The sequence below is a fragment of the Mus caroli genome, chromosome 14 (genome assembly GCF_900094665.2).
Source record: "Mus caroli chromosome 14, CAROLI_EIJ_v1.1, whole genome shotgun sequence".
NCBI classification, from domain to species: Eukaryota; Metazoa; Chordata; class Mammalia; order Rodentia; family Muridae; genus Mus; species Mus caroli.
The window spans coordinates 32,976,849-33,001,396 of NC_034583.1; the positions used below are offsets into that span (position 1 = coordinate 32,976,849).

The following is a 24,548-nucleotide window of genomic DNA, read 5'->3' on the forward strand; positions in this document are numbered from 1 at the left end:
TGCATACACTAGCAAGATTTTGCTGAAAGGACCCAGATATAGCTGTCTCTTGTGAGACAATGCCGGGGCCTAGCAAACACAGAAGTGGATGCTCACAGTTAGCTACTCATTCTTATAACTCCAGTTTTTCAGCTTTGTGCTCTCTCTGTCTCCTGCCTTCCCCTCTTGCATGTTCTCCATCTCTCTCTCTTTTTCTCTGTCTTCTTTTCTCAGTTTCTCTCTACCTCCACCTCTCTCCTTCTCTCATCTCTCTGCTCCTGCTTTCTCATGACCAGATCCAGTCCGCTGGCCACGTTCAGCCTGCTTCTTTCTCTCTCTGTTCTGGACTTTCTAGATGCCTCTGGCTGTCCTCTCCCTTCCATCTACAGTAAAACCCTCCTCTTAACCATTCATCAGTCAGTCACATCGTCAGTTTATATACTTATTGATACTCTGGTCTTCTGAGCCCTTGCCAGAACTGCCCATCAAGTTCTGCTTATAGCATTGTAGGCCTGCTTCTCCAAATGCTTCCAATTCCAAAGATTCCTGAAGCCCATGAGCAAGTCATCAAAGCAGTTAGTCTGACTTCTTGGTGCCAATTTTCTGTATTAGTAAACTTTGTTGCTATTACAGAATGGCTAAGATAATCAGCTAAAGAGGCAAGGTTTACTTTCGCCCAAGGCTTGATATGTTTCGGGTCATATCACTTGGCTTCACTGATTTTGGGCCTGTGGAAAGCAGAGAAAACCTCAGGGTATGGAGCAACATATGAGAACAAAGCTGCCGGTCGGAGTTCTGCACTTCCCTTTCAGGACATGCCCTCCTGGTGCACCTTTCTGCCGCAGACCCTATCAATTTTAAGGATTCCATCAGCCTCCAACAATACTACATGCACAAACTGACGGCATGACTGTTCCATGGAATGGTTAAGGGAAAGCTCTTATTGTAGATATGAGAGAGAGAACAGCCAGAGGTATCTAGAAATGTCAGGAGCAGAGCAGGGGGTGGGGGTGGGGGACAGAGAAAGATGACTGAACATGGCCAGTGGATTGGACCTGGCAAGGAGAGAAGCAGGAGCAGGGCATGGGATGGGAGGACACAGTGAGGCAGGGAAAGTATATAAAAATTAGCAGGGTTATAAGGAGAAGGTTAACTGTGGGGGGAAGGAAAGCCCATGATGGAAGGAAGTTTAGGGTAGGAGAGAAGGTAAGAAGACCTTGGATGCTAACATGAACTTTGAAACAGGTACTTGAGATACTGAGGGAGCCTGGAGGCCACTATGCACCTTGGTATGCTAATAGGCACCACATCCTGCCAGTGATAGGGAAAAATAATTCTTTTAGTAGAGAGGAATTGGCTTTGGCTTCACAAGTTCCTGAGGCATGCTGGCTTTTACCAACTACCAGACATCCTCCTATAGTTCAAGTTGAGTCCATTTCTGGATACTTGGATTGCCTTTTGGAGTTTGAGGAACTGAAATTTCATTTGGAGCTAACACTACAGACTGGCAAGCAAGACTTTAGCACATGGTTTTGGGGGTCATTTAAGATCCAAATCATAACATACCTTTCTTAGAAGAACCAGCCAAGTTATACTTGCCAATAGCTGTTACAGTCAAGCAGGCGTCTTTCCTATGCCTTTTCAGCTGGCATGTGTCAGACCATGAGTCCCAGTGGTCATCAGTCTTGAGAGGACTTGGCACATTATTAGTCAAGGGTGGTGAAGGATTTTAACCAACTCACACATATTTACCCTTAAGTACAGAGAAAATAAGGTCCTGGAGAGAAACTCTGGGTGTACAGCAAGCTGTGTTATTGTGAGGTTGGAAGCTAGTCTATGACATAGACAACAGAGGCTCATTTACTTTACAGGGAGAGAGAGGGAAGAAAAGGATGGGCCTGTCAACCTCTGCTGACACACTATCCCACAGCATCGCTTTAGGTGGAACTGATGATCCTAGATTTCCTAATAGGTGTCAAGAGTGGCAGATAATGCACTCCCAGACAGAATGCCACACTAGAAGCTGCAGTGAACCAGAGCAGAGCCACAGTAGCACAGACACCTGCACCTAACAGACCATGTCTGCTGTTGCCACTTACAGAGCTGGGTGATCTTCAGCAAGTTGCTTGGTGTCTCAGAGTCTGGGTGCCCTTTGGAAAACAGAAGTAAAATACATCCCTCATAATATGGAAAGAACAGATTGAGCTATTAATCACATGAAAGGCACTGAGCCTGGCATACAGGAAGAATTTAAGAAACATGAGCTATTATGGAACAAGATTTTTGTCAACGTATGTTCCTAGAACCTAGCCTCCATATTTCCAGTTTTTCAACTTAAGAATGAATAACTAGACATTAGTACAGAAAACATAAATATATTCTACCCCTCACCAATATCAGAGCCTAGAAATCCAAACATTCTGGATGCAGTGAGTGCTATGAGCACACTTTGTTTGTTTACTTTAATAAGACAGTTTCACTATGCATAAGCTAGCCTGCAACTGCCTAGATATCACAGTATGGTTGAACTTGTGTTTCTTCCCTGCCTATCTCTTCCCTGTAATAGATGAAAGGTGTACTCTACCATCCCCAGCTTCAAAGGGGGATTAAATATTGTTCATAATTTAAGGGATCATAGATCTTGTAAAAAAAAAATAAAGTTTGGTTCCAGGATTGGGGCAAAGAAATATAACCAGTCAGAGACAATTTATTATGCCAGAAAGTAAGAAGACCCTAACAATATATGTAGGCACAGGAGCCATCTTGAAGGCTTGTTCCAGTATTAACATTTTTCCTTCCAAAGGTGCTCATAGTCTCAAACCTGGAACCTGTGAATGTTATTTTATTTGCTAAAAGGAGCTTTACAATTGTGATTAAGGATCTTGAAATAGGGAGTGTATTATACAAGCAGGACATCTTAGTTACTTTTCTATTGATGTGAAGAGATACCGTGATCAAGACAGTTTATAAAAGAACACATTTAATTTGAAGCTTTGCAGTTTTAGAGGGTGAGTCACAACCATCATGGGAATAGGAACATGGCAGCAGGTAGGCAGGCACGGTCCTGGAGCCATTCTTAAGAGCTTACATCTTATCTGCAAGTTGGAGCACTGTCAGACAGACTGGACCTGCTGTGGGCTTTTGATACCCCAAAGCCTACCCCCAGTGTCACACCTCCTCCAACAAGGCATATTCAATTTTTTTTCAAAACAGTTGCAGCAACTGGCAACCAAACATTCAAATATCTGAGCCAATGGGGATCAGTCTCACGGAAAGCACCACACAGACACAGCTGTAATTAAGGCCAGACATGGAGCATGACACAGTGACAAAACACACAAAAGAAGCAGGACGAGACTCAAGATTACACTCAAAACATAGCTTCTAGAAGTCAGAAGACAAGGAAATTGAATCTACAGAAGGTCTAGCCCTGTATACATTTGTGTTTAAAGCTGACGTTTGAGGTAGGTGTGGAGGCTAAGGGATTGGGACAAGTCATCTTCAATTTGTGCCAGTGTGTGGATAAACAGCCTTCCACATCCTTGCTGCTCTATGTGATCTGATGATGAATTGTTGATGGGCTGGGTGAAGTGCAACTTCCAACATCTCAGATTCAATATATGTGTGACTTGACAAAAATCCCCAATGCAACTCCCAGCCACTCATCTGTTCTCATAGAATCCCAGCACAGAATCATCAGCTGCCTTCCCAGAACATCTTTCCATGCCTGAGTTATTGAGTGGCTGCTACAGGGCTTAAATATGAACAAGCCCTCTGAGATACTACCTCTGGCATTTGTCACTGTCTTAGTCAGTGTTTCTATTCCTGCACATAACATCATGGCCAAGTTGGAGAGGAAAGGGTTTTTTCAGCTTATACTTCCCACATTGCTGTTCATCACTAAAAGAAGTCAGGACTGGAACTAAGCAGGTCAGGAAGCAGGAGCTGATGCAGAGGCCATGGAGGGATGTTCTTTACTGGCTTGCTTCCCCTGGCTTGCTCAACCTGCTCTCTTATAGAACCCAAGTCTACCAGCCCAGAGATGGTCCCACCCACAAGGGGCCCTCCCCCCTTGATCACTAATTGAGAAAATGCCTTACAGCTGGATCTCATGGAGGCATTTCCCCAGCTGAAGCTCCTTTCCCTGTGATAACTCCAGCCTGTGTCAAGCTGACTCGCAAAACCAGCCAGTACAGTCACATACTAAGTCCTGAGTAAATATGTCTGAGCCCTCTGATGTTGGGGGTCGGTGGGTAGAGGGAGGGCTCATTCGTTGTTGATCCATCAGTGTCCCTTCTTGCATTTATGAAAGCCTCTACCACTGAGCAATGCCATCCCCAGAGTTTGCTTTTTCTTGCTCTGATAAACACCATGACCAATAGCGAATTGGGGGACAAAAAGATTTATCTGGTTTACAGATTACAGTCAGTCGTCATCAAGGAAAGCCAAGCCAGGAACTCACTGCAAGAGCATGAAACAGTAACTATGACAGAAATGCTGCTTACTGGCTCGCTTTCCCTGGCTGACTCTGCTACCTTTTCCTTCTTTCCTTTCCTTTTCCTTCCTTCCTTCCTTGACAGGGTTTCTATGTGTCACCCTGGTTGTTCTGGAACTCACTCTGTAGACCAGGCTGGCCTCGAACTCAGACTCCGGAGTGCTGGGATTAAAGGCGTGCGCCACCACTGCTGGGCTTCAGCTACCTTTCTTACACAGTACAAGCCCACCTTCTCAGGGATGGGCACTCGCGGCTCATAGTGGGCATATGCCCATAATTAGCAATCAAGAAAACGCTTCACAGACATACATGCCCACAAGTCAGTCTGATGGAGGCAGTTCTTCATTTAAGATTTCCTCCTTCAAGGTATATCTAGGTTTGTGTCACGTTGACAAAAACTAACCAAACACATCAGGGGAAAGTGCATAGGAGGGCCTGGCAGAGGGTGTCTTTGGGTAACCTGAAGTTGCTTGCGTTTGAGTTTGCTCTGAAAGGTGTGGAATCTTATACCAAGCCAACAAGCCTGCAGCTTTAATCCCCAGGGATCAAAGGAGTCTCCCCTGACTTTCAAAGATCTGCTGGTCCACAGGGCTCCTATCTAAGGGTTCCTATGCCTGCTAAGTTCCAAGTCTCTATCCCACTGTTTCTCCACAGTGCTTGCTCTCCCATAAATCTGGTTCTCCCATCTGCGTGCGTACCCCATCCCCTACAGTGCGCACTCCAAGCTCAGTCTAGGGTACGCCACCCCTCCCTCCCACCCCACCCCCACCCCCACCCCCACCCCCACTCCCACCCCCACTCCCACTGCGCGAATTCCCCTTTCATTTCTCTTTGCCTCCACTGATTGGGTAGCAATGGAACCTTAGCGTGCTCTCGTTGCCAGGCAACGGGACGCGACTCACTGGCAGGTGGCCAGAACTAGTATCAGCTGCGTGGACCAAGGAGGCTGGGCCGTTTTCCTTCGAACTGGTTCTCTAGTATCTCTGCAGAAGCAGTTGTCAAATTTTCACCTTGCGAGTCATAACCCGGAGGCGGAGGTCTCAACCCGGAGTCCGAGAGAGGGTTAGTTCCCCTTCTCCTCCCTACTCTCTTCCGGTTTCTCCTCTTTCTTTTCCTCCTCCCTTCTCCCGCCCCCTAGCCACCCAATAGGAAAACTAACCTAGGTGTCTAGGTTGGTGGCTGCCTGATTGAAATTTGTTTTTAGACAAACGGGTTACTTTCCAGCACAAATATACTAGAAGACAATTATTCATTGTTTCTCAGAAATTCAAGTTGAATTAGGTCTGCTGTAGTTTTGAGTGCCGAATCCAGCACTTCTTCCCAGGTCCTGGCAGAGGACATCCTTCAGTGGCTCAAAGCAGCTGCAGTTCAGAGGCAGGTGTTTCTGTGGGGACGGACTTTCTGTGGAGTTGGATGCACACTGGTGTTTGTTGGGAAATAACATTTCTTAGGACAGAAGAGATGGCTATGAGTTTCCTCACATGACCAGGACATGTATGTTACAAAAATGACGGAGGGACCTCATGAAAACCCCACTGAGAATGCTAAGCAGCTGCCAGAAACCCCAAAAAGACCTGGCCAAAATTCTAGATCAGAGGTCCTTCCTTGACAACCATTGTTCCTTTCTCAGGTTTTATGTTTTTGGAGCAGCAGAAAGAGTAACTTCCATGTTTTATGTAACTGAACTTCAAATGACACTGATATGTCCACATGGTGATTTTATCTCTATAAATAAATTGTCATAATGTTTTTCTTTATGTGGTTAGGACACCAGTGCCAACCTAGTTGGAAATCAGCTCATTTGTGCCAGCTCCAGTCAGTTCCTAGGGCTACACTTACACATACATGTGTATATTCCTTTGGTAGCAGAAGCAATTGCTATGTCACCCTTTCCTCCTGCATTGTGACTCACTAGGAAACCACTCCCTATTTAGAGAGCATCTCCATTCCCTTATATTGTCTCTGGATTCCATGGTATTGTATGTAATTGAACCTCTACCTGGACATTCAAGTGGTGTTTCAGTCTGACTATACCATGTTCTCATGTCATTTCAGTCTTGAGTCTGCACCTTTGAGACAGGAGTCAAGAACTGCAATGGTGAACATATTCTGATCTTTTAATACCATTGTGTCACAATTCTGGGCTTGGGTGGAATCATTTGTTTGGTCTGTTATTGTCCATCTGCATATCCTATATGAGGTAAATAGAAATAGTCAATCCCCCAAAACTCATGCATCTGCCTTCATATCTGAAAAGACAGGGAAACAGCTGGGAGTGGGCATATATTTGCTCATGTGCCACCATGGAGAGACAGTGGTGCACACACACACATACACACACACACACTCACATCTTCTCGAGCGTGCACATACACATACACAAATGAGCATGCACACACATACTCATACACTGTTATACACTTCTTCGGCAGCATGTCAAGGGATGTAGGAGCTACTTGAAGCAGGAGAAACTCCCTTGTACTGCTTGACAAAACTCTGGATCCAGACATGATCTGTGGCTTGAAGGTGAGGAGGTATGTTCCAACAGTAGAGGAAGGAAAGGATTATTGAGATGGGAAAGTACAGAATGTGATACGTAGAATGGCAGGAATAAGAGCCCATAATATAAGATGTCAGGGAAGAGCTTGAGGTGAACCTAAAGGGAAGTTGTAGTGGTTTGAACATGCTTGGCCTAGGGAGTGGCACTGTTAGGAGGTGTGGCCTTTGGGAAGAAGAGTGTCACTGTAGGAGTGGGCTTTGAGAGCTTCCTCCTAGCTGCCCAAGGATGCCAGTTTTCTCCTGGAGGTCTTCAGATTAAGATGTAGAACTCTCAGCTCCTCCCTTGCCATGGCTGCCTGGATGCTGCCATGTTCCTGACATGATGATAATGGACTGAACTTCTGAAAGTGTACAGCAGCCCAAATGAAATGTTGGCCTTTGTAAGAGTTGCCTTGATCATGGTGTTGATTCACAGCAATAGAAATACAGACTAATACAGAAGTTGATACCAGGGATTGGATATTGCTGTGATAAACCTAACCATGTTTTTGTTTGAAGGAATGTGGTTTTTGGAACTTTTGATTTGGAAAGCCATGGAATGCTTTAAGTGGGACTTAATGGTTCATCATAGTAGGAACATGGAGAACATTGGTACTGAGGGTGATTTGAACTGTGGAGATCTTTCTTATCTATTGGTGACAAATGTTGTTGTTCTCCCTTGTTTGAAGAGTCTGTCTGAGGCTCAGGTGAAAAGACTCAGATTAATTGCACAAACAAAGAAAGTCTCAGAAACACCCAGCATAGCAATCCTCTGGATTACTCTCATGAAGATTGTTTTGATCAAGCATAGCAAGACTAAAAGGAAAAGAAACACAAAACGTATGGTTCAAGTAATAAAGGGACACCAGGAAGTGCAATGGAACTAATTCCTGTGTTCAAGGATATTTAACAGATTAAGGGAAAGGTGACCTTGGGGTAAGATCCCACATAGCCATTGTTTATGTGTTTGCAGTTGAACAAGGAATATTTATGTCACGTTAGGTGTTATTACCTATTATTGTTCTCATTTGGACTTTTAATCTAGAATGAACTACAATCCAGAAATGGAGGGCACACCTGTGATCCATATCTTAAGGCTGGAAGATACAGGCTTTTGATTTGGATCTTGATGTACGATGACACATGCTCTGGATCCAGGTCTTGAGGAACAGTGGCCATGAAAAGCTTAGATCCAGGCATTGGGGAACATACCTTTAATCCCAGGAGACAGAAGAAGCAGATATCTGAGTTCAAGGCCAGCCCGCTACACAGCAAGTTCTAAATAAAGAAAAGCTTGGGTCCAGGTGTGATGGTACATGTCTTTAATCCTAGAACTCAGGACACAGAGCCATGCAGATCTCTGAGTTGAAGTTCAGTTTATAGAGTAAGTTCCAGGAGAGCTAACCTTAGGCAGTGAAGAAGTTAGAAAACGAAAAGCTGATGATAATATCATAGAACAAGAGAGGCATGTTCCAGCCCCAGGAAGCATCAGAACTCGCCAGCTTCAGCCACATGGCTCTGACTCTAGAGTGAAAAATAGAAGGGACTACTGGGGCAATTGATGCTGGTTAGCTGGAGTTAAGAAATTAGTGGTGATTAAGAAGAGACCAGCTTTACTGAAGTGAAATATAGGAAGTGTTTTTTGAGAGTACAAAGAAGCTACATTCCAGAGATGGTCAAGGTTGTACTTGGTGCTGCAGCTGGACTTGGGATGTGCAAGAATCACCCAAGTGGTACTGGTTTTAAAGGCATGATGGGGTCATGGAGAGCAGCTGAGACTTGGTACTATTAGAGACCAGGGAAGGCCATTGATGAAGATTCAGCCTCAGTTGCAGTTGATGGCCCAGGACTGAAGGGGTCATGAAAAGAAGCTGAGGATTGGCACCATGAAGACAGCCTATTAGAGGCTATTGGTGAAGCCTAGTTGCAACAGAAGACCCCAGTGTATTGGAGATGTCAGTACCATGGGATGATCACCAAGAACATCAGCCGTAGTGGAGTGGATCAACCTGAGCATAGAGTGCTACAGAGAGCAGAGCTAGAGAAAGAAGTGATGCCAGCCCTTTGGAGGAGCCCAGAAGATCATGTGTGGATCTCGGTCATTGGAACAAGAAGGTGCAAAGCTGAAGTTACCTTGAACATCCCAAGATGTTAGAGATGTTAGAGCCCTGGGATACCTGCTGAGGAAAGCTGCTAACAGGGAGTTGAACCTCTCCAGGAGAAAGAAGTTTGTTGTAGTCATTAATGGAGTTGGATATCAGACATTGAGATATGGAGTTTGGAGTTTGCCCAGCTGGTTTTTGGTTCTGCTTTGGTCCAGTGTTTCCTTGCTGTGATGTTTTGGAATGGTAATGTATTTTTTAATTAGATATTTTATTTACATTTCAAATGTCATCCCCTTTCCTGGTTTCATCTCTGAAAACCCCCTATCCCTTCCCCACTCCCCCTGCTCACCAACCCACCCACTCCTGCTTCCTGGACCTGGCATTCCTCTACACTGGAGCATAGAGCCTTCACAGCACCAAGGGCCTCTCCTCCCATTGATGACTGACTAGGCCATCCTCTGCTACATATGCAGCTAGAGCCATGAGACCCACCATGTGTATTCTTTGGTTGGTGGTTTAGTCCCTGGGAGCTCTGGTGTTACTGGTTGGTTCATATTGTTGTTCCTTTTATGGGGCTGCAAACCCTTCGGCTCCTTAGGTCCTTTCTCTAGCTCCTTCACTGGGGACTCTGTGCTCAGTCCAATAGACGGTAATATATATATATATATATATATATATATATATATATATATATGCCATGTATGTGATCTGATTTTTGACTTTGATTTTTATAGGGAATTACAGTTAAGAGATTTCATGAATCTCAGTAGAGACTTCAAACTTGGAATTTTTTAACATTGATGAGACTGTGATAGACTATGGGGATTTTTGAAGTTGGACTAATTGCATTTTGCATTATTCTATGGCTAGGTATGGCCCCCATAGACTTATGTATTTGAATAAGCCTATGGGGGCCAGGGAGTGGGAATGTAGTTGTTTGAATATTCTTGGTTCAGGGAGTAGCATTGTTAGGAGGCATGGCCTTGTTGGAGGAAGTGTGTCGCTGGTGGGGGTGGGCTTTGAGAGCTTCCCTGTAGCTACCGGAGGATGATAGCCTTCTCCTGGAGGCCTTCAGGTCAAGGTGGAGAACTCTCAGCTTCTTCAGAGCCATGTCTGCCTGGACACTGCCATGCTCCTACCATGATTATAATAGACTGAACCTCTGAAAGTGTATGGCAACCCCAATTAAGTGTTGTCCTTTATGACTGAAGGAGCTGAGGGGGCCTGATCTGTCATCAGTGGGAAGGGAGGCCCTTGGTCCTGTGAAGGTTTGTTTGCTTATTTGTTTGTTTGTTTTGGGTTTTCAAGACAGAGTTTCTCTCTGTGTTGCCGTGGCTGTCCTGGAACTTGATCTGTAAACCAGGCTGGCCATGAATTCAGAGATCTACCTGCCTCTGTCTCTCTAGCGCTGGGATTAAAGATGTGTGCCCAGTTTCACTTTATTTTTAACTGTGCCTAATCAAAAACTTCTGTAGCTGGTTTTATTTAGGAGTTAGAAATGGAATCAAGATATCTTCAAAAGTGTCTGGGGACATGCCTGACTCAAGGCCTCACAGAAGTTGCCAAAGTTCGCCCATTGGATCCAATTGAATATTTAGCCTTTTGGCTTTATAAGCACAAGGAAAACATGAACATGGAGCAAATGGTAAATATAGATGTCCTTTCAGGAAATTAGAAGAGCACGACAATTAGTTCTTGTCTATATTTTTTATGTTCAATCTGTTTTTCTATTACAATATATAAAAATAGGGGAGAAAACTAAAAGTTTGTTTTGATTTTAAATATTTTCTTCTCTCTGTTGTCTTTTTCTGTTGTATTTAAATATGTCAAATATGTTGATATATTTATCTATACAGTTTTTCTTCTTCTGATTTTCATTTATATTTATGGTATAATCTTAATTCTGTGTTCTTTATTCAGCTAAAACCTAAAACTGCTTTTAAAGATGGTTGGATCTCTAATTATGTGCTGTTGCTTTTTTTTTTTTTTTTTTTACCAATTGCTAGAGACAGAGAGAAATGATTACATTGGAGCATGAGAGAGAATTAGCCATGATGGAGCAGGAAATGCTGGAGCGACTCAAAGCAGAAGAACTCTTATTTCAGCAGGTGAGATAAGCGGGCAGATGTGGCTGAAGTGAACATCACCCTTGGTGTATGCAACCCACATCCTGAAACAGTGACCATCTCCGGCCACTTAGACATGGCTCTCTAGTAGCCCTTTTTAGAAAAGGCTATAGCGTGAGATAATGGGGCAACCTAGAGAGTGTGTTGTGATGGAAGCCAAGGGGACAGTGAAGCCAAGGGACAGTAGTCAAGGGCCCCACTGCTGAGTTGGTGCCCATTCCAAGGCCAGACACTCTGGGTAGGAAGAATGGACAGGGTGGAGAGTAGTAGGTAAGGAGGGAGATGGTGAGTGAGCATAATGCTTTCATGGAGCTTGTGAGAGTAATGGGTTTTATTTTGATTTAGGAACACACAGAACACAATGAGTAACATTAAAGAATAGAAAAAAAAGAGTCTAGAGCCTTCTGTCCACAGGAATAAGAGAAAGTGGGTCTGGGAGACAAGTAAATGTGTGCTTCTTATTGTACTTCAGAGCTAGAGAATGGGTGGCCTCCGTATAGTGTGAATGGGTGTGTCAGCTGGTGACAAGTTGAAAGAAGACTGTGTGTTACTGTCTCTATCTTCTTCACAAAGTAAGACCCAATCATAAACACACATGAAGAACGAAGTGATAAGGTCAGAGGGACGGAAAGAATGGCGAAGGCCTGAAATAATACTGTAGAGGATGGAAGAATGGGTTGACCAAGCTTTCTGTGTTGAACATCTCTAACCTGAAAAAAAAAAATCCAAAAAAGTCCCTAAATATGAAACTTTTTGAGTGCTTACATGATGTCAAAACGTGAGAAATTCCACACTGTTGAACTTTGTTTCACTCAAAAATTATTAAAATATGGTATATAATTATTTTCGGGTAGAAGGTAAAACATAACTAAATTTCATGTTTAGGCTTCAGTACCATACCTAAGGCATCTTTCCATTTTTATTTACATATTAGAGACATGTAAATATATCAAAATTAAGAGATCTAGAGCAGGGCTGGTGAGATAGTTCAGCGGGGTAAGAGCACTGACTGTTCTTCCGAAGGTCCCCAGTTCAAATCCCAGCAACCACATGGTGGCTCACAAATGCCCGCAATGAGATCAGATGCCCTCTTCTGGTGTGTCTGGTTGTTCTGAGTTAGAGTCCAGCTTGGATTGTGTAGGTAAGACCTGTGTAAGACAAAGAAGCAAAAAGGAATGGTAACGTCTAGCTATTGATCTGCTGTAACTGCTGTAAGACTTCAACACTTGTTACTCCCCAGTAGCAGTTGGCAATCCAGTTGGAGTTGGAAATGCAACAAAAAGAGAAACAGAAGTCAGAAGATTTCCAGACAGGGCAAGAAAAATCAAGTAAGGTAATCTGAAGTTTTGTTACATGTCTGCTTGTTAGAAGCTTCTAGACTCTTCAGGCTGTTTCTTCCATCCATGACAGCAGAAAGACTGTAGGATGTACAACCCAGACTCCCGTTTCCCATCAGCAGAGGGATCAAGCCCGAGCCTTTCTGTCTGCTCTCCTGTTTCATGACAGTGGTTGTAGTACAGGACCATAGGCATCACTCAGGAAGTGAGTATAGTCACACGTGTGCCTTTGTGAGCCCAAAGGTCTCTAGAGGGACTCTGCTAATGGTTTTATCGGGAGACAGCTGTTGTTAATTATGGTGGCTGATTTGAAGGTACTTGATAGACGAGATAGCTGTATATCACTTTTCTTCATGTTACATTTATCAAAAAATCATTTATATCTAAAAAAATCTGTTCTCATGTTGATTTTCATGTCTCTTATGAAAATAAACAATGAAGTGGGTTAATTTTTAAAAATACCTATTTTCATTGGTAATAATTCCTGATATCCTGAAAATGTGTGCCATATAGGTCAGACTCCTGATTGTCTATGGCTACTTTCCTCCCTATCCAACTGAAACTCTCTTTATTGAACCCTCAGTAAACACTGAAATCAGAAGCAACTTCTATCAAATGTATTTGATATATTTATTAATACATTAATGAGAAAAACCCATCATTTGAAACATTTTCTTGTTTGTTTGTTTTATTTATTTATTTTTTGAGACAGGGTTTCTCTGGGTAGCCCTGGCTGTCCTGGAACTTGCTCTGTAGACCAGGCTGGTCTGGTACTCAGATCTCAGAAATCATGTTTCTGCCTCTTGAGTGCTGGTATTAAAGGCATGGTGAACATTTCTTTAAAATTCATAGGGTGGTGAGTTGAATAAAACAGGTGAGATATTGAAGAATGGATTCAAGTATCTGCATAGTTTTAATATCTAGTTGTTAGTCTGTTAGCTTGGGCAACAGGAACATTTTTGAGGTCTGTGCATAAGCTCACACATATACGAACACACCAGAGGACCCTCCAAGTATTAAGCCTGTGTAACCAGAGCCAAGACAAGTTTAGTATTTTGTACACTGTTTTTCCATATTGGCTTAATGATACTCATCTCCACCTTGGAAACACTTAGTCACTGCTCCGAGTCCTTTTGTGTCCCTTGTTCGGGACACATAAATTATCATTGTCCAATGTATGAGGACTCCTGAGTTAAAGAGAGGCCAGTTAGGAATGCTTTCCTCGAAGCCCTGGGAGCAAGAGTAAGAGCTAACGGGAACGTCTCCCCTGCTGCACTCTGAGGCTGATTTTAGCCTCTCTCCTGATGCTCTGGTTTATGGCAAAGGATGAAGAACTTAGAGTTTATTGGGTTCCAGAGAGTCACATGTTGAAGTTCCCAGCATTGCAGAGAAATGGAATCATTTTCTGGTTTAGGTAAAACAATTGGGAGAAAGATTATTGTTAAATAGTCATCCTTATAGTTGAGAGTGGTGCTCTTGTAAGAATATAAACAGTGTGGGCTACTGTGCGGATGCAGGGTAATAACTTCCTAGAAAAGCCAGGTGTAGTGGTCCATACTTGATCCTAGCACAAGGTGAGGCAGAGAAATCTCTGTGAGTTCAAGACCAGCCTGGTTCACATAGCAAGCTCCAGGATAACCAGGACTACATAGAGAAACGCCGTCTCAAATATGGTCAAAAGTAAATAAATAAAAGCTTTCTAGGAAAAAAATGCAATCATCAGTGCAAAATAGTACTACATATCTCTCTATAGTTAGGGTGGCCATATGTACAGTCACAAATTGAGTAATCTTCGAACTGCCAAAATGCCTTATCCTGGCATTAACCATGTGACCTTGCTGAAGGTCATAAAGACAAAGAGAAGAAAAGAAGGGTGCTATAGTAAGTTGGCTTGTTTAGAAGAAAGCCCTTCTCATTCAGAAGTGGCTTCCCATGCTGGGCAAACACTTCCATTGCAGAGTGAGTATAAGTGTTGCTAAGGACCTATACTTGGGTATGGCACAGTGGCTTGGGCAAGGTTAATTCATTTAGAATAGGCATTCCTTTCTTCCTTTATATAAAACCCAACTTCAGGTTCTCTTTAAAAATCTTATTCTAAGATGTTATTTTAATATCGTTGCTTTTCATAGCTGCTAGAATGTTTGCTTCAATTTTAATGTTTCAGCCCATCTTTAAAAGTCATAATATTTGTTAAGTCTTAGAAAATTCTATACGATGTATCTTTTTTATACATTTCCCTTCTATTTTTAAGATTATAATGTAATTACATCATTTCTCTATTCTTTATTTCCCATCAAACCCTCCCATATACTTCTCATTTTTTCAAATTCATTGCCTTTTCCCATTAATAATTTCCCATTAATAATTAATTGGTTGACATTAATAATTTCCCACTGTTCATATGTATATTCCTAAATAGAACCTGCTCTGTATAACGTAATTTTGTATATGTTTTCAGTGCTGGACATTTGGCATTGGATAACTATTTAGTGTGCTTTTCTCTGGGGAAGACTATTTCTCCTACTCTCATTATTCTTTAGTTGCCTATAGTTCTTTGTATAGGGCTTTCCTCATTCCCTTTGGCTATTGTTGTCCTTGGTCAGTTTGTGTTTATGCAGTCATGGCTGTGAGACTTCACGTATGTAGCTTTTGACACCACTAGGAGACAGTCTCAGCAAACTCCCTGATCCTCTGGTTCTTACCATTGTTTTGCTCTCTGCCATGTCCTATGAGCCTTAGGTGCATGAGTTGTTTTGTAGATGTATTCATTGGGTCTGTACGCCTCAATTCTGCATTTTAATTTAATGAGGTTTTATATTAACTTAATTTTAATGTGGTTTCAATTTAATTTAATGTGGTTTTCTGTAATAGTCTCTGTCTGTTGCTCAGAGAACTTTAATGAGTTTCCTTAGATGAACCCAAACATTTATATATGGATTCAAGGATGAATATTTAGAATATCTAGGAATTATGTGGGTTTAGTAAAATGGTGGTTGTAGGTTCTCCTTTAAGATCCAAGAATTTACTCAGCCTGAGTAGTTAGCTAGGTTTCCAGTACCAATCAGGATGCCCCTCTTGTTGATTAGATCTTATTATGTCCAATTAGAGAGCTCTTGTTTACCACTAAGGTATATGTGCCACTACTGAACCATTTGGGTTATCCTACAATACTGGTTATTGTAGTTCATAGGCATCATAGCTGTTGCTTCTTTCCTTTGGAAGCTTGCTTGCATGGTACCTTCTGGTATCATAAAAATTGATCCCCAGGATAAAAGGTACTCAGGTCTCTTTCAGCCCAAGACTATGTGTCTGAAGGGCATGGTATCCTCAGCAATAGAGATTTACCTTTTACCTCTGGTCCACTCATTTTTTAAAAAGAATTTCAATTTTTGTTATCTCCTATTAGTATGTAATAAGAAATTAAACTGTGACTTATTGTTTTGTGTGTACTGTATTCTAATGAGTCCTCAGAAAGTAACATTGCTTTTGCTGTTAAACAGACCATAGCACTTTATAAAAATAAAGCTTAAAAACCAAACATGGAAAGGAAATGAGCAGTATTCAATGTTTTCTTGACTTTATGCAGAACATGATGAGCATGGAGAGCACGGCTAGGGGTGAGGAGCAGGAGCCCATGCAGGCAGAGGTGAGAGGGGAGACCTACTGTGTGTCGTGGGACATGAACACATATCTTAGAACAGAACCTTACTTTTTGTATCAGTGGTGTCTTGGTTAGGGTTTTACTGCTGTGAACAGATACCATGACCAAGGCAACTCTTATAAGGACAATATTTAATTGGGGTTGACTTACAAGTTCCAAGGTTCAGTCCATTATCATCAAGGTGGGTATATGCCAGCATCTAGCCAGGGATGGTGCAGGAGGAGCTGAGAGTTCTATATCTTTATCTGAAAGCAGAATACTGGCTTCCAGGCAGCTAGAAAGAAGGTCTAAAAGCCCACACCCACAGTGACACACCTACTCCAACAAGGCTACATCTTCTAATAGTGCCTCTCCCCAAGTCAAGCATATACAAACCATCACAAGTGGCTAAAGTTTTAATAAGGGCACTGTCAATACCAGAATGGGCATGGTGGCATACATATGTGATCACAGTGCCTGAGGCTGGTAAGTTGTGATTCCTTCCAGGCATGCCTAAAGCTATATAGTGAGACCCTGCCTTAACAAAACAAAAGCAAAAGAAAACAAAACAAAACAAACAAACAAACAAAAAACAACAACAAAAAAAACCTTGACAGTCCAGATGGATATTTTGGTGATAAGGCACAGGTGTGCAGTGTCTTGAAACAAATTTCAAAGTGAATACTATTTGGATATTCTGTTTGTACTGGAATATTTTAAAGCTACAATGTCCTGTTATGTTGCCCATAGAATTGCTTACAAATTATGTGTATTAAAATTCCAAATGGATTTAAAAATATTTTTTAGTGCTTCATACTAGAATTCTCATACCATTAGCGGGCAGTGGTAGACGTGAATTCTATCAAATAAAAGTGATGAGTCTTAAGTGCTTAATTCAGAAATTTTATTTCAAAATTGAAAGAAAAGGGGCATGCTCATTTTGAAGCCATGTGAAAGTAGAAACTGAATTTTGTGACTGTAGGAATTGGTGATGGACTCGGCTAAAACCCTAGCGGAGATTAGCGATCGTTACGGGGCGCCTAACTTGAGCCGGGTGGAGGAACTCGATGAGCCAATGTTATCTGATGTAAGTATCAAGATCCCAGGACAGATTGGTTTTTGTGTTGATAATGTCTAGTGTGTATGGGATTGGTTTGCAAATAATAGTTTCCTTTATGTTAAAAAGGCCAAAAGTGTCGTTTGCCAGTATATCTCTATGTCTGTGTACCATACATCTGCAGTGCCAGTGGAGGCCAGAAGAGGGTGCCAGATCCCCTGGGAGAAGGTTCTGAGCTGTTCTATAGGTACTGGGATTCAAATCCAAGTCCTCTCCAACAGCCAGGGCTCTTAACTGCTGAGCCACTGTCCCAGCCCCTCTAACCAAATTCTTAACTGGTGTTCTGCCTGTGAAGGAGGCCCCACTGGCATAACTCTTGTCTATTTACATGTATAGCTCTATATCTGTCTATGTTTCAATCAGTAGATAATAATCTGTATCTATATATGTTACAGTTGGAATTTGAAAACATCAAAACTTCTTAGAAATACATGTGTAAGGGAGTGGGAGGGACTAGAATGTAAATAAATGAAATAATAATAATAACAAATAATAATAATGATAAAAACTACCAAGGTCACAAAAAAGAAAAAAGAAATACACGTGTGTAAAATAATTTTGTGAAATATGCAATCCTTAAATTCAATAGGGAAAGAACCGTTTTGGCTCTCTGGAACAAACTCTGTAAACACATACATAGTTTAGTGAGAACAAGTGTTTTTATAGTATATTATTGCACATGTGCATTTATCACGCATACTGTGATGTCCATGCCAGGCATTGTACCAGACGTAGTGGGGAGTAAGGCAGCTTTTCACCTGCTCGAGTTTTCTGCTTAGAGGAGGAACGCGATCTGAACAGCACTAGGTCCTTATCAGGAGAATGACCAGGAAATCTACTATTCATACCCATGTGGTTTATGGCTGAAAGAAAGGTCTATGAATAACTGAGTCAGATCAGGGGGAGTGTCTTGCCAGGAGCAAGAAGACATTTAGTTGTCAATTTGTGATACCTGGAATTGAATTTGAATTTCTTCCACCAGATTAGCCTGTGGGGGCATTTTCTTGAATGCCAATTCATGTAGGAGAGCTACCGTGGGCTTGGGCTGAATAAGAAATAAGGAAAGTGAGGGAATCAGTTGGCAAGTAGTGGTCTTGTTAGGGTCTGAGGATGGCTGAAGGGAGACCCCAGACTCAGGTAGTATGCAAAGGCAAAGAATGTTTGTTCTGCAGAAGCAGCCAGCATGTGGGGGTCAACCATTCACCAAAATGGCCAGTCCATAGGAGCTCCCGGCCCTTTTTCATGTAGGGCTAGAGGAATTTTCCAGAAGGATTAGATAATTTCTAATGTGATTGGTAGGGCCAAAGTGGTGACATTAGTAGAATTTTGATCAGCTGCTACGTTCTTCTATATTTGGTGAGATCTTAGAGAGTTGGTTAGGTAATCTAAAGTTTCATTGGTGGGTGATGAGGATGCTACATGGGTTGTTTTCTGATTGGCTCATGCCAGGTGGTCTGTGGTCTGCATTTCTATGTCATGAACGTTTAGCCACAGGATGAGATATCTAAACCATACAAGGCTGCCCAGCATAGATGGTCAACCCCGAGATATTTCCCTGTTCTTGTGGTTATCTCCAGGCTGTCTTTGGATGAGGGAATTTTATGGAGCTGGTGACTTCTAACCTAGTTCCTGTGACAGATAGATGTCTTTCCTTTTGAAGCCAGTCCTGGTCCTGAAATGGAGGTGACGCTGTCCTTTCAGTCTGGCCTGGTCTAGTCATCTATGGTTTTTGCTTCAGTTCTTGCCCCAGCTTCCCTCAGTGATGAGTTGTGACCTGAAAGTATAAGCAAGATGCTTCCCCCTCCTCCCTGCCACGTTGCTTTGGCCGTGGTGTTGGTCACAGCAACAGAAAGAAAGCAAGCAAGTAAGCTAGAACAGGCACATCTTGTTACTTCATTCTGTGGGTACTGAGAGGGTGGGACATGATGAGGGTAGCAAGCTGAGGGAGGATCATTCTGGAGAGAAGTTAGGGACTGTTACTCAGGGGTGGGGAGAGGGAGTTCCAGGGAAGAATTACAGGTGGAAAACACAAGAGGGTTAAAGACCCAGGTAGGAAAGAGTAAAGAGCAATGATCAGGAGATAGCAGGAGCAGACCCTGAAAGAACTTGTAATTTCTACTCAGGGACTCTCTCTGATGTTTACCTGCAAGCAGTGCAGGGGGACCCAGTCAGAGCTGCACTTTAGAAAGAGTGTGTGGTGGCGACGATAGTGTGGGAGGAGGAAGGGGAAGAAAGAGCTAAATGAGCTAAGGGAGGGAGCAAGGTTAGTGTACAGGGTAAGAAGGCCTGCAGGTTGGGGTGGGGCCCACCGGGAGTCGCAATATTTAATAGTGTTTATTGGAAGTAGGAGAAAAAGCTGTTTTCAAGGGCTATGCAGAAAGCAGGGCTAGAAGGACTTAGTGATAGACAACAGGGAGCTAGAACCAATAAACAATTCCTTCCCTTTGAACCCATGAGCCATTGGAAAGGGGTTATAAGAGACCAGGCAGGGAGAATTGGAACTAGAGACAGCAAGAAGCTGCCAAACAGCCCAGTGTTGCAGCTCAGCTTCACAGAGCTGGGAGAGGGGTGGGGTTTAAAGGCAGGGGGTGGAAAAGCCAGATCACGTTGCAGGTTGTGCACATTGGTGTGGGGCAATGGATCTTGCCAGGAAACTTGGTAAGGTCTGAGTCCTAGAAAACTCGGGTACACACCTGAGATGGTAGGTGGCTCCCTGCTCCCTGCCTGGAACACTTGCCACACTTCCCACCTAAGAAAAATGTGATCTCTGGTCCTGTAGGCCCAGAACAGAGTTCTCCATGCTAATGAGGTACCTAGAGGCCATGAGGGTGTAGCCAATAAGCTCCCCTTCCCAGACATTCCTCCCTGCAAAAGGTATTTAATTTCTGGCTCACCTCGAGAAATTGGTACACATCCATTTTCCATGAGGAACAACCAATAAACAGTTTTGAACCAAGGACTGTCTCTTTCATCTACCACCACCAGGGGGAGCATGGAGAAGGCCTTCGCCTACAGAGCTACACTTCCTAAGTCTCCTGTAGAAGGCCTCTCTGTGCTTCCGCACAACTGTCTCCAAGCGGAGGACAATTGCTACTGAGCTAAACTGGAGCTGTCAGAATGGGCCCTGGGCTAGATGCAATCTTCAGCCCGTGGGCCCGCACTGGTCCGGCCTCCTTGCAGGCCAATGGAGCCCTGCTCCTTCATACCTGAGCCTCTGTGTGGCACTCTGTGGTGACTCGATGTCTGGGGTGGGGGACAGGGATTACAAGGTTAGGCGTCCCACATCTCAGACTGCGTTTTCCTACCCCCAGAATGGTGTCTCGGCGCCTCCCTGAAGCGTGGCGGCAGCACAAATATAACCAGAATAGACTTAAGTTTGGCTCAAGAAATGGGGGAGAGGGAGCCGAGAAGGAAACCCAGCCTTTGTCCCCGAGCAGCTGAGCTGTGAGTGTTATCATTGGATGAATTGGTGGACATAAGAAAAGGAAGTAGGGCTTTTTGCACAGGGAAGCTTTAGCCATGGAGATGTTGAATTTCAGGTGATAATGAGATGTACACATGACCAAAATGCACTTTATGTATGGTATAGTTCTGGTAGGGACAGGAGAACCATACAGAAGAGTCCCATTCAGTAGGCACGGGTATGTGTATTACCTGAGATAGGAGAGGAAGCACAACACTGAGGAGAGTGCCTGTGTGAAGGCCTGGAGTCTAGCTAGGAAGAAACCATTAGGAGCCCCAGACCTTTAAAGGCCAAGGCTCATAATCAACAGGACAAGGCTTCTGTTCCCAATAGGGGGTGGCTCTGGGAAGGGAGTGTCTCTGAAGGAGGCTGAGAAAGGTGTGGAAACGACATTGCTTGAGAACATCATTTATAATTACACTTTGGTACTCTTTAAAATCACCTGAAACTCAAACAGCGACCTTTATAGTCACACTGACATGGTTTAAGCTTGGTTTTCTTTGTCTTGTGTCTTTTCACTGTAGTAAAGTTTATTTACCTTGTATTCTGCTTTCAGGTTACCTTAAACATTGATCAAGATCTGTAGGACCAACCACCTGCAAAGAAATATTTTCTACCTGTTTCAAACTTCAAATCACAAGGGCCCTAACATGTATTTTTCTCTTTTCAAACTTGGGCCCTACTCCCCTTCCCATCAACTCACTAACTTTATAAACAGGCTTCAACTGTATCCTTAAAATAAAGTGCAGATATCTCAATACAAATTAGTTACTTGTGATGCATTGAGGAAGTCTGACAGAATTTGTTGAAGCAACAAAAAAGAGGCAAGAGATGAGCCAAAAGAATGTACACCTCTACAAAGAACAAGATTGCCTGGAAGGAAAGATCTAGAAACTACTGCTGTACAAAGGATCGAGGTCTCAAGGGTTTCCACAGCCCTCAGACATGGCCTCTCCTTTTGAGATTGAACTGAAAAGCATTTTCCAGATTGCTGGCAGGTGGAGCCTCTTAGAACGTTTAAGCAAACTCCTATGACGTAGGCAGGATTGCAGGGAGTATTTTCCCCATTGCTCTGGGAGTGTATGGTCTTGAGGTTGGCTCAGTCATCCGCACTGGAGAACAAATGTAGTGGATTCCTTTTCTTTACTCTGTGCTGTTGGGTAGCCAGGTTCTGTCTGTCTTTTCAGGGTTTGTGAAAGTAGGATTCTTGCAACGAGTGTTTACACAGACAGTGGAGCAGAAAACAGTCTTGGAGAACCTGGAGATTTTTTTTTTTCTCGATCAGCCAGTAGGCACAAGCACCAGGGCACTTCGGTTAGACAGATTTTTGGTTCTTATGAAGTTTAATTATGTATCTAGGGCTTTTGGGAGAAACCCCTTTACAGAATTCCTCTAAATTCAAGATTATGGTGTGAGGTTTCAGTTCTTAAAGACATGGGTATAGGACTTGGAGAGATGGCTCAGCGGTTAAGAACACTGACTACTGCACTTCCTAGATGACCAGGGTTCAAATCCCAGTACCCACGTGCCAGCTCGCAGCTGTCTGTAACTCTTGAGATCTGACATTCTCACATAGACATACATGCAGGCAAAAAAAACCCAATGCACATAAAATAAAGGTAAGTAAGTAAATAAGTAAATAAGTAAATAAATGGGTATAAAACCACAAATGCTACAAAGAAACCTTTTGCTTTAAATATGCTTTTGTATATAATATCCTTTACCTAAGTAAGTAGATACATTTTCCTGGATTTTTAAAATAAAAATTAATTTCATTAATTTGTGTGTGTGTGTGTGTGTGAAGGGCAGATTCATGTCACTATGGTGCACATGTGGAGATCAGAACAATATTGGGGAGTCAATTATTTCTTCCACATTGTTAGGCAGGGTCTCTTTTTGTCCCCCCCCCCCTTGCTAAATATTCCAAGCTAGCTGGCTTATGAGCTTCTGGGTAATTCTCCTGTCTCCACCTCCTACCTCTCCGTACTGGGAGTGCTGTGAGGCACCACAGCACATCCAGCCATTTTATCAGGCTCCTAGGACAAGCACATTGATCCACAAAGCCTTCTCCCTTACCTTGGTTTTCTTTTAGTTGATGTTCATCACTATGGATTTATGGTATTTAACTGGTATTATATTCTTCAATTTACATTACTATGATGATGGTGGTGGTGGTATGTATGCATAGAGTTTAGAAGTTGGCTTTTGGGATCTTTCTTTTTCTCTAGGCTTTATTTTTTGAAACAGATTCTTTTCAATGAACCTGGGCTTCACCCCTTGGCTAGACTGACTGTTCAGTTAGCCCTCAAGCTCCAGTGGGGTTACAGGCTCGTGCATTCGCATTTGACTTTTAGGTGGGTGTTGATATATCTGAACACAGGCCCTCATGTTTCCACTGTGAGCAGTTTGCCCACTGAACCATTTCTCTAGCCCCAATATTATTTTTAAAACGTTGGAGCTGGAGAGATGGCTCAACAACAGCTAAGAATGCAGATTGCTCTTGCAGAGGACCCAAGTTTGGTTCACAGCACACAAATCAAGAGCTCAGAGCTTTTTCCTGTCGCTCTCCCTTACCTGGAGAGTGGGATAGGAGGCACCTGTCCAGGAACATTGGAACTGACATAATAGTTACATTTGTCAGGAAGCTAGGAGCTAGACCTCATAACTCATGCATACATGGCACACTCTCCCAAAGTGACCTACACATTGAAAAGACAAATTTATAGATGCCTGGAAGCGGTGACTAAAAAGCGAAAGCAGAAACTTTTGAAAAATCCAGGAACCCAGATAGTAAGGATTCATTAAATTGTACTTGTTTCTGGTTGTGTTGCTGTAATACTTATTATGACCACTAGATGTCGCAATGATCCAATTCAATCCGAGCTGCTCCTTGCCTTACAGCTCAACAAATCCACATTTAGTATGGCCATCCTGTCAACCATTATAATTCAGTCTAGCCCAACTTAAACATGCTGGGGAGACTTACTTTAAGTCTATAGTTAGACAAAATCGTTTAAAGCCAATGTTTCAATAAAGTGTTTAAAACTTGGGTGGTATGTTGCATGTTGTATGGAAAGTGAAGAGAGTGGGTGAACAGGTTCTTAAACCACAGAGCTGAAGGTACATGTGGTCTTGAGGATGTTTAATCCATCTCACTAAAATCGCTTGCAGTAGCTATGATGACATAATCATGAATTTAATCTCTTTCCTGATGAGACTCAAGAACAGGTGGCAGAAGGCACAAGGGCATCGATGCCTACTGACTTAGCAGGTACAGTATCTGTTGGGAAGATGCCAAGCATTGGCTACACCATTTGTTTCTTCTTTTGATATTTCTTCGTGGTAATCAAGAGCATCCTGTATCTGCCTGTCTGATCGTGTAAACCTGTGCTATTCACCTCTGCTAACTTTGGTGCCCTTTGCTGAGAGTACCTGTACCTCTGCCAGTTCCCTTGTGAGATTTCTTGGTGCCTCTGCTCCCACTTTGTGGATTCTGTCTTCATCCAGTTCCCTAGGTAGTCACTGGAAAGCTCTTCAGCCTCTGTCCCAAAGGGGCTTGTGAAGATCTTCATCAATGCCCCATTCTGGATGTTTTCTGACTAATTCTCACACAGCTGAAGTCACACATTCTCTGTCACACAGCACAGGCAACATGTTGATTGAGCCCGTTTCTTCACAACACAAGCCTCCTCTCCCCTCAGAAATCTTTAAGATTAGAGACTTTGCCAGACAAAGGTGGGACCTGGTG

General features: G+C 42.9%; 2 protein-coding genes across 6 annotated transcripts in view; one reads left to right on the forward strand and one right to left on the reverse strand.

Moving 5' to 3' along the window:
* Positions 1 to 5,547, reverse strand: part of Dydc2 (DPY30 domain containing 2) — a 15,315-nt gene extending 9,768 nt beyond the window's left edge. The window contains exons 1-2 of one of the 3 annotated variants that reach the window (XM_029469195.1): positions 5,485 to 5,547; positions 2,079 to 2,129 (exon numbers count right to left, since the gene is read on the reverse strand). The gene's annotated coding sequence lies outside the window, so the exon portion shown is untranslated. Of the gene's footprint in view, positions 1 to 1,545; positions 1,751 to 2,078; positions 2,130 to 5,376; positions 5,460 to 5,484 lie in introns of those variants that run through there. The other 2 variants (XM_029469194.1, XM_021182560.2) reach the window with 2 other exon arrangements.
* Dydc1 (DPY30 domain containing 1) lies at positions 5,474 to 21,511 on the forward strand. 3 transcript variants are annotated; one of them, XM_021182558.2, is made up of 8 exons: positions 5,474 to 5,536; positions 10,593 to 10,762; positions 11,124 to 11,225; positions 12,487 to 12,576; positions 16,167 to 16,226; positions 17,203 to 17,307; positions 20,649 to 20,781; positions 21,357 to 21,511. In XM_021182558.2, exons 2-7 carry the CDS (start codon positions 10,616 to 10,618, stop codon positions 20,670 to 20,672), a joined length of 528 nt encoding a protein of 175 aa, XP_021038217.1. In that variant the 5' UTR covers positions 5,474 to 5,536; positions 10,593 to 10,615; the 3' UTR covers positions 20,673 to 20,781; positions 21,357 to 21,511. The 3 variants fall into 3 exon arrangements, with proteins under 3 accessions (XP_021038217.1, XP_021038215.1, XP_021038216.1); XM_021182556.2 differs by lacking the exon at positions 20,649 to 20,781; XM_021182557.1 differs by lacking the exons at positions 5,474 to 5,536; positions 20,649 to 20,781 and adding an exon at positions 6,989 to 7,008.
* The last annotated feature ends 3,037 nt before the right edge of the window (positions 21,512 to 24,548 follow it).

Coding starts and splice junctions, on each gene's coding strand:
- Dydc1 (XM_021182556.2), top strand. CDS start 10,616: ATGGAATCAAGATATCTTCAAAAGTGTCTGGGGACATGCCTGACTCAA. Junction 10,763..11,123: donor ACATGAACATGGAGCAAATG/GTAAATATAGAT, acceptor ACCAATTGCTAG/AGACAGAGAGAAATGATTAC. Junction 17,308..21,356: donor ATGAGCCAATGTTATCTGAT/GTAAGTATCAAG, acceptor TTCTGCTTTCAG/GTTACCTTAAACATTGATCA.